The sequence below is a fragment of the Procambarus clarkii genome, chromosome 32 (assembly GCF_040958095.1).
Source record: "Procambarus clarkii isolate CNS0578487 chromosome 32, FALCON_Pclarkii_2.0, whole genome shotgun sequence".
Taxonomy (NCBI): domain Eukaryota; kingdom Metazoa; phylum Arthropoda; class Malacostraca; order Decapoda; family Cambaridae; genus Procambarus; species Procambarus clarkii.
Window position 1 is genome coordinate 19284443 of NC_091181.1, and position 15112 is coordinate 19299554.

At 49.8% G+C, this 15112-nt stretch overlaps 1 protein-coding gene across 1 annotated transcript in view; it reads right to left on the bottom strand.

Annotated features, from left to right (window-relative positions):
* Positions 1 to 15112, bottom strand: part of LOC138370467 (pneumococcal serine-rich repeat protein-like) — a 38758-nt gene that overhangs the window by 7166 nt on the left and 16480 nt on the right. The window contains exons 12-27 of the mRNA XM_069334836.1: positions 14616 to 14777; positions 13180 to 14274; positions 12498 to 12911; positions 11328 to 12407; positions 10266 to 10427; positions 9725 to 9924; positions 8861 to 9539; positions 8077 to 8490; positions 6943 to 7986; positions 5934 to 6077; positions 5413 to 5574; positions 4571 to 5071; positions 3781 to 4230; positions 2569 to 3582; positions 1159 to 1554; positions 548 to 835 (exon numbers count right to left, since the gene is read on the bottom strand). Of these exons, the coding sequence (XP_069190937.1) occupies positions 548 to 835; positions 1159 to 1554; positions 2569 to 3582; positions 3781 to 4230; positions 4571 to 5071; positions 5413 to 5574; positions 5934 to 6077; positions 6943 to 7986; positions 8077 to 8490; positions 8861 to 9539; positions 9725 to 9924; positions 10266 to 10427; positions 11328 to 12407; positions 12498 to 12911; positions 13180 to 14274; positions 14616 to 14777 (8205 nt within the window). The remainder of the gene's footprint in view (positions 1 to 547; positions 836 to 1158; positions 1555 to 2568; positions 3583 to 3780; positions 4231 to 4570; positions 5072 to 5412; positions 5575 to 5933; positions 6078 to 6942; positions 7987 to 8076; positions 8491 to 8860; positions 9540 to 9724; positions 9925 to 10265; positions 10428 to 11327; positions 12408 to 12497; positions 12912 to 13179; positions 14275 to 14615; positions 14778 to 15112) is intronic.

Below are 15112 nucleotides of genomic sequence, written 5' to 3' on the forward strand. Positions count from 1 at the left end.
CCACTTGCACCAGTGTGACCACTAGCACCAGTGTGACCACTAGCACCAGTGTGACCACTAGTACCAGTGTGATTACTAGCACCAGTGTGACCACTTGCACAAGTGTGACCATTTGCACCAGTGTGACCACTAGCGCCAGTGTGACCATTAGCGCCAGTGTGACCATTAGCACCAGTGTGACCACTAGCACCAGGATGATCACAAGCACCAGTTTGACCTTTTGCACCAGTGAGACCATTTGCACCAGTGTGACAACTAGCACCTGTGTGATCACTAGCACAAGTGTGATCACTAGCACCAGTGTGATCACTAGCACCAGTGTGAACACAAGCACCAGTGTGACCACTAGCACCAGTGTGACTACAAGCACCAGTGTGACCAAAATACCAGTGTGACCACTAGCACTAGTGTGACCACTTGCACCAGAGCGACCACTTGCACCAGTGTGTCCACTAGCACCAGTGTGACCACTAGCACTACTGTGACCACTAGCACCAGTGTGCCACTAGCACCAGTGTGCCACTAGCACCAGGATGATCACTATCACCTGTTTGACCATTTGTACCAGTGTGACCATTTGCACCAGTGTGACCACTAGCACCAGTGTGATCATTAGCACCAGTGTGTTCACTAGCACTTGTGTGACCACTAGCACCATTAGGACCACTAGCACCTGAGTGATCAATAGCACCAGTGTCACCACTTTCACCAGTGTCACCACTTTCACCAGTGTCACCACTTTCACCAAAGTGACCACTAGCACCAGTGTGACCACTAGCACCAGTGTGATCACTAGCACCAGTATGACCACAAGCACCAGTGTGATCACTAGCACCTGTGTAATCACTAGAACTAGTATGACCAATAGCAACAGTGTGACCACTAGCACCAGTGTGAACACAAGCACCAGTGTGACCACTAGCACCAGTGTGACTACAAACACCAGTGTGACCAAAATACCAGTGTGACTACTAGCATCAGTGTGATCACAAGCACCAGTGTGACCACAAGCACCAGTGTGATCACTAGCACCTGTGTAATCACTAGCACCAGTGTGACCAATAGCACCAGTGTGACCACTTGCACCAGTGTGACCATTTGCACCAGTGTGACCACTTGCACCAGAGGGACCACTTGCACCAGTGTGTCCACTAGCACCAGTGTGAGCACTAGCACTAGTGTGACCACTAGCACCAGTGGGGCCACTAGCACCAGGATGATCACTATCACCTGTTTGACCATTTGTACCAGTGAGACCATTTGCATCAGTGTGACCACTAGCACCTGTGTGATCACTAGCTCCAGTGTAATCACTAGCACCAGTGTGATCTCTAGCACCAGTGTGTTCACTAGCACCTGATTGACCATTAGCATCATTAGGACCACTAGCACCTGAGTGATCAATAGCACCAGTGTGACCACTTTCACAAGTGTGACCACTATCACCAGTGTCACCACTTTCACCAATGTGACCACTAGCACCAGTGTGACCACCAGTACCAGTGTGACCACAAGCACCAGTGTGACCACAAGCACCAGTTTGATCACTAGCACCTATGTAATCACTAGCACCAGTGTGACCAATAGCAACAGTGTGACCACTAGCACCAGTGTGAACACAAGCAACAGTGTGACCACTAGCACCCGTGTGATCACATGCACCAGTGTGACCACATGCACAACAACAGTGTGATCACTAGCACCTGTGTAATCACTAGCACCAGTGTGACCAATAGCAACAGTGTGACCACTAGCACCAGTGTGAACACAAGCACCAGTGTGACCACTAGCACCAGTGTGACTACAAGCACCAGTGTGACCAAAATACCAGTGTGACCACTAGCACCAGTGTGACCATTAGCACCAGTGTGACCACAAGCACCAGTGTGACCACTAACACCAGTGTGACCACTAGCACCAGTGTGAACACAAGCACCAGTGTGACCACTAGCACCAGTGTGACTACAAGCACCAGTGTGACCAAAATACCAGTGTGACCACTAGCACCAGTGCGACCATTAGCACCAGTGTGACCACAAGCACCAGTGTGCCCACTAACACCAGTGTGACCACTTACACCTGCATGATCACTGGCACAAGTGTGACCACTGGCATCAGTGACCACTAGCACCAGTGTGACCACTAGCACCAGTGTGCCCACTGGCATCAGTGTGATCACAAGCACAAGTGTTATCACAAGTACCAGTGTGACCACTAGCACATGTGTGATCACTAGCACCAGTGTGATCACTAGCACCAGTGTGACTACAAGCACCAATGTGACCACTAGCACCAGTGTGATCACTAGCACCAGTGTGATCACTAGCATCAGTGTGATCACTGTATAGCACCAGTGTGATCACAAGCACCAGTGTGACTACTAGCACCAGTGTGATCACAAGCACCAGTGTGACTACAAGCACCAGTGTGACCACTAGCACCAGTGTGGCCCACTAGCACCAGTGTGATCACTGGCACCAGTGTGACCACTAGCACCAGTGTGACCACTAGCACCACTATAATCACTAGCACCAGTGTGACCACTAGCTCCTGTGTGAACACTAGTACCTGTGTGATCACAAGCACGAATGTTATCACTAGCACTGGTGTGATCACTAGCACCAGTGTTACCAATAGCACCAGTGTCACCACTAGCACCAGTGTGATCACTAGCACCAATATCATCACTATGTACAGTACGATCACTAGCACCAGTGTGACCAATAGCACCAGTGTGATTACTAGCACCAATTTGATCACTAGCACCAGTGTGATTACTAGAACTAATGTGATCACTAGCACCAGTGTGACCAGTGTGACTAGCTACAGTATGATCACTAGCACCAGTATGACCTCTAGCACCAGTGTGACCACATGCACCAGTGTGACCACAAGCACCAGTTTGACCACTAGCACCAGTGTGATGACTAGCACCAGTTTGACCACTAGCTCCTTCGTGAACACTAGTACCTATGTGATCACAAGCACGAATATTTTCACTAGCACTGGTGTGATCACTAGCACTAGTGTTACCAATAGCACCAGTGTCACCACTAGCACCAGTGTGATCACTAGCACCAATATCATCACTAGCTACAGTATGATCACTAGCACCAGTGTGACCAATAGCACCAGTGTGATTACTAGCACCAATTTGATCACTAGCACCAGTGTGATTACTAGAACTAGTGTGATCACTAGCACCAGTGTGACCACTAACCCCATTGTCATAACTAGCACCAGTGGGATCACTAGCACAAGTGTGACCACTAGCACCAGTGTGACCACTAGCACCAGTGTGATGACTATCACCAGTTTGACCACTAGCACCAGTGTGACCACTTGCACCAGTGTGACCACTTGCACCATTGTGACCACTTGCACCAGAGTGACCACTTGTACCAGTGTGACCATTAGCACCAGAGTGACTACTAGTACTAGTGTGACCACTAGCACCAATGTGACCAATAACATCAGGATGATCACTAGCACCAGTGTGACCACTAGCACTTGTGTGACCACTAGCACCAGTGTGACCACTAGCACCATTATGATCACTAGCACCAGTGTGACCACTAGTATCTGTGTGATCACTTGCACCAGTGTGATCACAAGCACCAGTGTGACTGCTAGCACCAGTGTGATCACAAGCACCAGTGTGACTACAAGCACCAGTGTGATCACTAGCACCAGTGTGACCACTAGTACCTGTGTGATCACTAGCACCAGTTTGACCACTAGCACCAGTGTGATCACAAGCAACTGTGTGACCATTTGCACCAGTGTGACCACTAGCACCAGTATGATCACTAGCACCAGAGTGACCACTAGCACCAGTGTGACTACTAGCACAAGTGTGAACACTAGCACCAGTATGGCCACTAGCACCAGTGTGACCAATTGCACCAGTGTGACCACTAGCACCAGTGTGACCGCTAGAACCAGATTGACCACTTGCACCAGTGTGACCACTAGCACCAGTGTGACCACTAGCACCAGTGTGACCATTAGTACCAGTGTGATTACTAGCACCAGTGTGACCACTAGCACCAGTGTGACCACTTGCACCAGTGTGACCATTTGCACCAGTGAGCCCACTAGCGCCAGTGTGACAATTAGCACTAGTGTGACCACTAGCACCAGTGTGACCACTAGCACCAGGATGATCACTAGCACCAGTTTGACCTTTTACACCAGTGAGACCAATTGCACCAGTGTGACCACTAGCACCTGTGTGATCACAAGCACAAGTGTGATCACTAGCACCAGTGTGATCACTAGCACCAGTGTGATCACAAGCACCAGTGTGATCACTAGCACCAGTGTGTTCACTAGCACTAGTGTGACCACTAGCACCATTGGGACCACTAGCACCTGTGTGATCACTAACACCTGTGTGATCACTAGCACCATTGTGACTACTAGCACCAGTGTGATCACTAGCACCAGTGTGATCACATGCACCAGTGTGACCACATGCACCAGTGTGACCACTAGCACCAGTGTGACAGCTTACACCTGTAAGATCACTGGTACAAGTGTGACCACTGGCACCAGTGACCACTAGCACCAGTGTGACCACTAGCACCAATGTGCCCACTGGCATCAGTGTGATCACAAGCACCAGTGGCCACTAGCACCAGTGTGACCACTAGCACCAGTGTTATCACAAGTACCAGTGTGACCACTAGCCCAGTGTGATTACTAGCACCAGTGTGACCACTAGCACCAGTATGACCACTAGCACCAGTGTTATCACAAGTACCTGTGTGATCACTAGCACCATTGTGACCACTAGCACCGGTGTGAACACTAGATCCAGTGTGACCATTAGCACCAGTTTGACCACTGGCATCAGTGTAAGCACAAGCACCAGTGTGACCATTAGAACCAGGATGATCACTAGCACCAGGATGATCACTAGCACCAGTGTGACCACTAGAACCAGGTTGATAACTAGCTCCAGTGTGACCACTAACTCCAGTGTGTCCATTTACACCAGTGTGACCATTAGCACCAGGATGATCTCTAGCATCAGGATAATCACTACCACCAGTGTGATCACAAGCACCTGTGTGATCATTTGCACAAGTGTGACCACTAGCACAAGTGTGACCACTAGCACCGTTATGACCACTAGCACCAGTGTGACCAATTGCACCAGTGTGACCACTAGCACCAGTATGACCACTAACACCAGTGTGACCACTCGCACCAGTGTGACCACTAGCAGCAGTGTGACCACTAGCACCAGTGTGATTACTAGCACCAGACTGACGACTTGCACCAGTGTGACCATTTGCACCAGTGTGACCACTTGCACCAGTATGTCCACTAGCACCAGTGTGACCACTAGCCCTACTGTGACCCCTAGCACCAGTGTGCCAGTAGCACCAGGATGATCACTATCACCTGTTTGACCATTTGTACCAGTGTGACCATTTGCACCAGTGTGACCACTAGCACCCGAGTGATCACATGCACCAGTGTGACCACATAAACCAGTGTGACCACTAGCATCAGTGTTATCACTTGCACCAGTGAGACCACAAGCACCAGTGTGATCACTAGTACCTGTGTAATCACTAGCACCAGTGTGACCAATAGCACCAGTGTGACCACTTGCACCAGAGGGACCACTTGCACCAGTGTGTCCACTAGCACCAGTGTGAGCACTAGCACTAGTGTGACTACAAGCACCAGTGTGACCAAAATACCAGTGTGACCATTAGCATCAGTGTGATCACTAGCACCAGTGTGACCACAAGCACCAGTGTGATCACTAGCACCTGTGTAATCACTTGCACCAGTGTGACCATTTGCACCAGTGTGACCACTTGCACCAGTGTGTCCACTAGCACCAGTGTGACTACTAGCACCAGTGTGGCCACTAGCACCAGGATGATCACTATCCCCTGTTTGACCATTTGTACCAGTGTGACCATTTGCATCAGTGTGACCACTAGCACCTGTGTGATCACTAGCTCCAGTGTGATCACTAGCACCAGTGTGACCACTAGCACCAGTGTGTTCACTAGCACCTGTGTGACCACTAGCACCATTAGGACCACTAGCACCTGAGTGATCAATAGCACCAGTGTGACCACTTTCACCAATGTGACCACTAGCACCAGTGTGACCACCAGCGCCAGTGAGACCACAAGCACCAGTGTGATCACTAGCACCTCTGTAATCACTAGCACCAGTGTGACCAATAGCAACAGTGTGACCCCTAGCACCAGTGTGATCACATGCACCAGTGTGACCACTAGCATCAGTGTTATCACTTGCACCAGTGTGACCACAAGCACCAGTGTGACCACTAACACCAGTGTGACCACTAGCACCAGTGTGAACACAAGCACCAGTGTGACCACTAGCACCAGTGTGACTACAAGCACCAGTGTGACCAAAATAGCAGTGTGACCATTAGCACCAGTGTGACCACAAGCACCAGTGTGCCCACTAACACCAGTGTGACCACTTACACCTGCATGATCACTGGCACAAGTGTGACCACTGGCATCAGTGACCACTAGCACCAGTGTGACAACTAGCACCAGTGTGCCCACTGGCATCAGTGTGATCACAAGCACAAGTGTTATCACAAGTACCAGTGTGACCACTAGCACATGTGTGATCACTAGCACCAGTGTGATCACTAGCACCAGTGTGACTACAAGCACCAATGTGACCACTAGCACCAGTGTGATCACTAGCACCAGTGTGATCACTAGCATCAGTGTGATCACTATATAGCACCAGTGTGATCACAAGCACCAGTGTGACTGCTAGCACCAGTGTGATCACAAGCACCAGTGTGACTACAAGCACCAGTGTGATCACTGGCACCAGTGTGACCACTAGCACCAGTGTGACCACTAGCACCACTATAATCACTAGCACCAGTGTGACCACTAGCTCCTGTGTGAACACTAGTACCTGTGTGATCACAAGCACGAATGTTATCACTAGCACTGGTGTGATCACTAGCACCAGTGTTACCAATAGCACCAGTGTCACCACTAGCACCAGTGTGATCACTAGCACCAATATCATCACTATCTACAGTATGATCACTAGCACCAGTGTGACCAATAGCACCAGTGTGATTACTAGAACTAATGTGATCACTAGCACCAATGTGACCACTAGCACCAGTATGACCTCTAGCACCAGTGTGACCACATGCACCAGTGTGACCACAAGCACCAGTTTGACCACTAGCACCAGTGTGATGACTAGCACCAGTTTGACCACTAGCTCCTGTGTGAACACTAGTACCTATGTGATCACAAGCACGAATGTTATCACTAGCACTGGTGTGATCACTAGCACTAGTGTTACCAATAGCACCAGTGTCACCACTAGCACCAGTGTGATCACTATCACCAATATCATCACTAGCTACAGTATGATCACTAGCACCAGTGTGACCAATAGCACCAGTGTGATTACTAGCACCAATTTGATCACTAGCACCAGTGTGATTACTAGAACTAGTGTGATCACTAGCACCAGTGTGACCACTAACCCCATTGTCATCACTAGCACCAGTGGGATCACTAGCACCAGTGTGACCACTAGCACCAGTGTGACCACTAGCACCAGTGTGATGACTAGCACCAGTTTGACCAATAGCACCAGTGTGACCACTTGCACCAGTGTGACCACTTGCACCATTGTGACCACTTGCACCAGAGTGACCACTTGTACCAGTGTGACCATTAGCACCAGTGTGGCTACTAGTACTAGTGTGACCACTAGCACCAATGTGACCAATAACATCAGGATGATCACTAGCACCAGTGTGACCACCAGTACTTGTGTGACCACTAGCACCAGTGTGACCACTAGCACCATTATGATCACTAGCACCAGTGTGACCACTAGTATCTGTGTGATCACTTGCACCAGTGTGATCACATGCACCAGTGCGATCACCAGCACCAGTGTGATCACTAGCACCAGTGTGACCACTAGTACCTGTGTGATCACTAGCACCAGTTTGACCACTAGCACCAGTGTGATCACAAGCAACTGTGTGACCATTTGCACCAGTGTGACCACTAGCACCAGTATGATCACTAGCACCAGAGTGACCACTAGCACCAGTGTGACTACTAGCACAAGTGTGAACACTAGCACCAGTATGGCCACTAGCACCAGTGTGACCAATTGCACCAGTGTGACCACTAGCACCAGTGTGACCGCTAGAAACAGATTGACCACTTGCACCAGTGTGACCACTAGCACCAGTGTGACCACTAGTACCAGTGTGATTACTAGCACCAGTGTGACCACTAGCACCAGTGTGACCACTTGCACCAGTGTGACCATTTGCACCAGTGAGCCCACTAGCGCCAGTGTGACAATTAGCACTAGTGTGACCACTAGCACCAGTGTGACCACTAGCACCAGGATGATCACTAGCACCAGTTTGACCTTTTACACCAGTGAGACCATTTGCACCAGTGTGACCACTAGCACCTGTGTGATCACTAGCACAAGTGTGATCACTAGCACCAGTGTGATCACTAGCACCAGTGTGATCACAAGCACCAGTGTGATCACTAGCACCAGTGTGTTCACTAGCACTAGTGTGACCACTAGCACCATTGGGACCACTAGCACCTGTGTGATCACTAACACCTGTGTGATCACTAGCACCATTGTGACTACTAGCACCAGTGTGATCACTAGCACCAGTGTGATCACATGCACCAGTGTGACCACATGCACCAGTGTGACCACTAGCGCCAGTGTGACCGCTTACACCTGTAAGATCACTGGTACAAGTGTGACCACTGGCACCAGTGACCACTAGCACCAGTGTGACCACTAGCACCAGTGTGCCCACTGGCATCAGTGTGATCACAAGCACCAGTGGCCACTAGCACCAGTGTGACCACTAGCACCAGTGTTATCACAAGTACCAGTGTGACCACTAGCCCAGTGTGATTACAAGCACCAGTGTGACCACTAGCACCAGTGTGACCAATAGCACCTGTGTGATCACTAGCACCATTGTGGTCACTAGCACCGGTGTGAACACTAGATCCAGTGTGACCATTAGCACCAGTTTGACCACTGGCATCAGTGTAAGCACAAGCACCAGTGTGATCACAAGCACCAGTGTGACCACAAACACCAGTGTGATAACTAGCACCAGTGTGACCATTAGCACCAGTGTGATAACAAGCACCAGTGTGATCACAAGCACAAGTGTAATCACTAGCACCAGTTTGATCACTAGCACCAGTGTGACCACTATCTCCAGTATGATCATAGGCACCAATGTGACCACTAGCACCAGTGTGACCACTTACAAGTGTGTGACTACAAGCACCAGTGTGACCACTTGCACCAGTATGACCACTAGCAACAGTGTGATTACTAGCATTAGTGTGACTACAAGCTCCAGTGTGACCACTAGCACCAATGTGAACATTACCACCAATGTGACCACTAGCACCAGTGTGACTACTTGCACCAAAGTGACCACTAGCACCATAGTCACCACTTGCACCAGTGAGCCACTAGCACCAGTGTGACCGCTAGCATCAGGATGATCACTAGCACCAGTGTGGCAACTAGCACCAAGATGATCACTAGCACCAGAGTGACCACTAGCACCAGTGTGATTACTAGCACCAGTGTGACCACTAGTTCCAGGATGATCACTAGCACCAGTTTGACCACTAGCACCAGTGCGTTTATTTACACCAGTGTGACCATTAGAACCAGGATGATCACTAGCACCAGGATGATCACTAGCACCAGTGTGACCACTAGCACCAGGTTGATAACTAGCTCCAGTGTGACCACTAACTCCAGTGTGTCCATTTACACCAGTGTGACCATTAGCACCAGGATGATCTCTAGCATCAGCATAATCACTACCACCAGTGTGATCACAAGCACCTGTGTGATCATTTGCACAAGTGTGACCACTAGCACAAGTGTGACCACTAGCACCGTTATGACCACTAGCACCAGTGTGACCAATTGCACCAGTGTGACCACTAGCACCAGTATGACCACTAACACCAGTGTGACCACTCGCACCAGTGTGACCACTAGCAGCAGTGTGACCACTAGCACCAGTGTGATTACTAGCACCAGACTGACGACTTGCACCAGTGTGACCATTTGCACCAGTGTGACCACTTGCACCAGTATGTCCACTAGCACCAGTGTGACCACTAGCACTACTGTGACCCCTAGCACCAGTGTGCCAGTAGCACCAGGATGATCACTATCACCTGTTTGACCATTTGTACCGGTGTGACCATTTGCACCAGTGTGACCACTAGCACCCGAGTGATCACATGCACCAGTGTGACCACATGCACCAGTGTGACCACTAGCATCAGTGTTATCACTTGCACCAGTGAGACCACAAGCACCAGTGTGATCACTAGTACCTGTGTAATCACTAGCACCAGTGTGACCAATAGCACCAGTGTGACCACTTGCACCAGAGGGACCACTTGCACCAGTGTGTCCACTAGCACCAGTGTGAGCACTAGCACTAGTGTGACTACAAGCACCAGTGTGACCAAAATACCAGTGTGACCATTAGCATCAGTGTGATCACTAGCACCAGTGTGACCACAAGCACCAGTGTGATCACTAGCACCTGTGTAATCACTTGCACCAGTGTGACCATTTGCACCAGTGTGACCACTTGCACCAGTGTGTCCACTAGCACCAGTGTGACTACAAGCACCAGTGTGACCAAAATACCAGTGTGACCACTAGCACCAGTGTGACCATTAGCACCAGTGTGACCACAAGCACCAGTGTGCCCACTAACACCAGTGTGACCACTTACACCTGCATGATCACTGGCACAAGTGTGACCACTGGCATCAGTGACCACTAGCACCAGTGTGACCACTAGCACCAGTGTGCCCACTGGCATCAGTGTGATCACAAGCACAAGTGTTATCACAAGTACCAGTGTGACCACTAGCACATGTGTGATCACTAGCACCAGTGTGATCACTAGCACCAGTGTGACTACAAGCACCAATGTGACCACTAGCACCAGTGTGATCACTAGCACCAGTGTGATCACTAGCATCAGTGTGATCACTATATAGCACCAGTGTGATCACAAGCACCAGTGTGACTGCTAGCACCAGTGTGATCACAAGCACCAGTGTGACTACAAGCACCAGTGTGACCACTAGCACCAGTGTGGCCACTAGCACCAGTGTGATCACTGGCACCAGTGTGACCACTAGCACCAGTGTGACCACTAGCACCACTATAATCACTAGCACCAGTGTGACCACTAGCTCCTGTGTGAACACTAGTACCTGTGTGATCACAAGCACGAATGTTATCACTAGCACTGGTGTGATCACTAGCACTAGTGTTACCAATAGCACCAGTGTCACCACTAGCACCAGTGTGATCACTATCACCAATATCATCACTATCTACAGTATGATCACTAGCACCAGTGTGACCAATAGCACCAGTGTGATTACTAGCACCAATTTGATCACTAGCACCAGTGTGATTACTAGAACTAATGTGATCACTAGCACCAGTGTGACCACTAGCACCAGTATGACCTCTAGCACCAGTGTGACCACATGCACCAGTGTGACCACAAGCACCAGTTTGACCACTAGCACCAGTGTGATGACTAGCACCAGTTTTACCACTAGCTCGTGTGTGAACACTAGTACCTATGTGATCACAAGCACGAATGTTATCACTAGCACTGGTGTGATCACTAACACTAGTGTTACCAATAGCACCAGTGTCACCACTAGCACCAGTGTGATCACTAGCACCAATATCATCACTAGCTACAGTATGATCACTAGCACCAGTGTGACCAATAGCACCAGTGTGATTACTAGCACCAATTTGATCACTAGCACCAGTGTGATTACTAGAACTAGTGTGATCACTAGCACCAGTGTGACCACTAACCCCATTGTCATCACTAGCACCAGTGGGATCACTAGCACCAGTGTGACCACTAGCACCAGTGTGACCACTAGCACCAGTGTGATGACTAGCACCAGTTTGACCAATAGCACCAGTGTGACCACTTGCACCATTGTGACCACTTGCACCAGAGTGACCACTTGTACCAGTGTGACCACTTGTACCAGTGTGACCATTAGCACCAGTGTGGCTACTAGTACTAGTGTGACCACTAGCACCAATGTGACCAATAACATCAGGATGATCACTAGCACCAGTGTGACCACCAGTACTTGTGTGACCACTAGCACCAGTGTGACCACTAGCACCATTATGATCACTAGCACCAGTGTGACCACTAGTATCTGTGTGATCACTTGCACCAGTGTGATCACATGCACCAGTGCGATCACCAGCACCAGTGTGATCACTAGCACCAGTGTGACCACTAGTACCTGTGTGATCACTAGCACCAGTTTGACCACTAGCACCAGTGTGATCACAAGCAACTGTGTGACCATTTGCACCAGTGTGACCACTAGCACCAGTATGATCACTAGCACCAGAGTGACCACTAGCACCAGTGTGACTACTAGCACAAGTGTGAACACTAGCACCAGTATGGCCACTAGCACCAGTGTGACCAATTGCACCAGTGTGACCACTAGCACCAGTGTGACCGCTAGAACCAGATTGACCACTTGCACCAGTGTGACCACTAGCACCAGTGTGACAACTAGTACCAGTGTGATTACTAGCACCAATGTGACCACTAGCACCAGTGTGACCACTTGCACCAGTGTGACCATTTGCACCAGTGAGCCCACTAGCGCCAGTGTGACAATTAGCACTAGTGTGACCACTAGCACCAGTGTGACCACTAGCACCAGGATGATCACTAGCACCAGTTTGACCTTTTACACCAGTGAGACCATTTGCACCAGTGTGACCACTAGCACCTGTGTGATCACTAGCACAAGTGTGATCACTAGCACCAGTGTGATCACTAGCACCAGTGTGATCACAAGCACCAGTGTGATCACTAGCACCAGTGTGTTCACTAGCACTAGTGTGACCACTAGCACCATTGGGACCACTAGCACCATTGTGATCACATGCACCAGTGTGACCACATGCACCAGTGTGACCACTAGCACCAGTGTGACCGCTTACACCTGTAAGATCACTGGTACAAGTGTGACCACTGGCACCAGTGACCACTAGCACCAGTGTGACCACTAGCACCAGTGTGCCCACTGGCATCAGTGTGATCACAAGCACCAGTGGCCACTAGCACCAGTGTGACCACTAGCACCAGTGTTATCACAAGTACCAGTGTGACCACTAGCCCAGTGTGATTACAAGCACCAGTGTGACCACTAGCACCAGTGTGACCAATAGCACCTGTGTGATCACTAGCACCATTGTGGCCACTAGCACCGGTGTGAACACTAGATCCAGTGTGACCATTAGCACCAGTTTGACCACTGGCATCAGTGTAAGCACAAGCACCAGTGTGATCACAAGCACCAGTGTGACCACAAACACCAGTGTGATAACTAGCACCAGTGTGACCATTAGCACCAGTGTGATAACAAGCACCAGTGTGATTACAAGCACAAGTGTAATCACTAGCACCAGTTTGATCACTAGCACCAGTGTGACCACTAGCTCCAGTATGATCATAAGCACCAATGTGACCACTAGCACCAGTGTGACCACTTACAAGTGTGTGACTACAAGCACCAGTGTGACCACTTGCACCAGTATGACCACTAGCAACAGTGTGATTACTAGCATTAGTGTGACTACAAGCTCCAGTGTGACCACTAGCACCAATGTGAACATTACCACCAATGTGACCACTAGCACCAGTGTGACTACTTGCACCAAAGTGACCACTAGCACCATAGTCACCACTTGCACCAGTGAGACCACTAGCACCAGTGTGACCGCTAGCATCAGGATGATCACTAGCACCAGTGTGGCAACTAGCACCAAGATGATCACTAGCACCAGAGTGACCACTAGCACCAGTGTGATTACTAGCACCAGTGTGACCACTAGTTCCAGGATGATCACTAGCACCAGTTTGACCACTAGCACCAGTGCGTTTATTTACACCAGTGTGACCATTAGAACCAGGATGATCACTAGCACCAGGATGATCACTAGCACCAGTGTGACCACTAGCACCAGGTTGATAACTAGCTCCAGTGTGACCACTAACTCCAGTGTGTCCTATTACACCAGTGTGACCATTAGCACCAGGATGATCTCTAGCATCAGCATAATCACTACCACCAGTGTGATCACAAGCACCTGTGTGATCATTTGCACAAGTGTGACCACTAGCACAAGTGTGACCACTAGCACCGTTATGACCACTAGCACCAGTGTGACCAATTGCACCAGTGTGACCACTAGCACCAGTATGACCACTAACACCAGTGTGACCACTCGCACCAGTGTGACCACTAGCAGCAGTGTGACCACTAGCACCAGTGTGATTACTAGCACCAGACTGACGACTTGCACCAGTGTGACCATTTGCACCAGTGTGACCACTTGCACCAGTATGTCCACTAGCACCAGTGTGACCACTAGCACTACTGTGACCCCTAGCACCAGTGTGCCAGTAGCACCAGGATGATCACTATCACCTGTTTGACCATTTGTACCGGTGTGACCATTTGCACCAGTGTGACCACTAGCACCCGAGTGATCACATGCACCAGTGTGACCACATGCACCAGTGTGACCACTAGCATCAGTGTTATCACTTGCACCAGTGAGACCACAAGCACCAGTGTGATCACTAGTACCTGTGTAATCACTAGCACCAGTGTGACCAATAGCACCAGTGTGACCACTTGCACCAGAGGGACCACTTGCACCAGTGTGTCCACTAGCACCAGTGTGAGCACTAGCACTAGTGTGACTACAAGCACCAGTGTGACCATAATACCAGTGTGACCATTAGCATCAGTGTGATCACTAGCACCAGTGTGACCACAAGCACCAGTGTGATCACTAGCACCTGTGTAATCACTTGCACCAGTGTGACCATTTGCACCAGTGTGACCACTTGCACCAGTGTGTCCACTAGCACCAGTGTGACTACTAGCACCAGTGTGGCCACTAGCACCAGGATGATCAC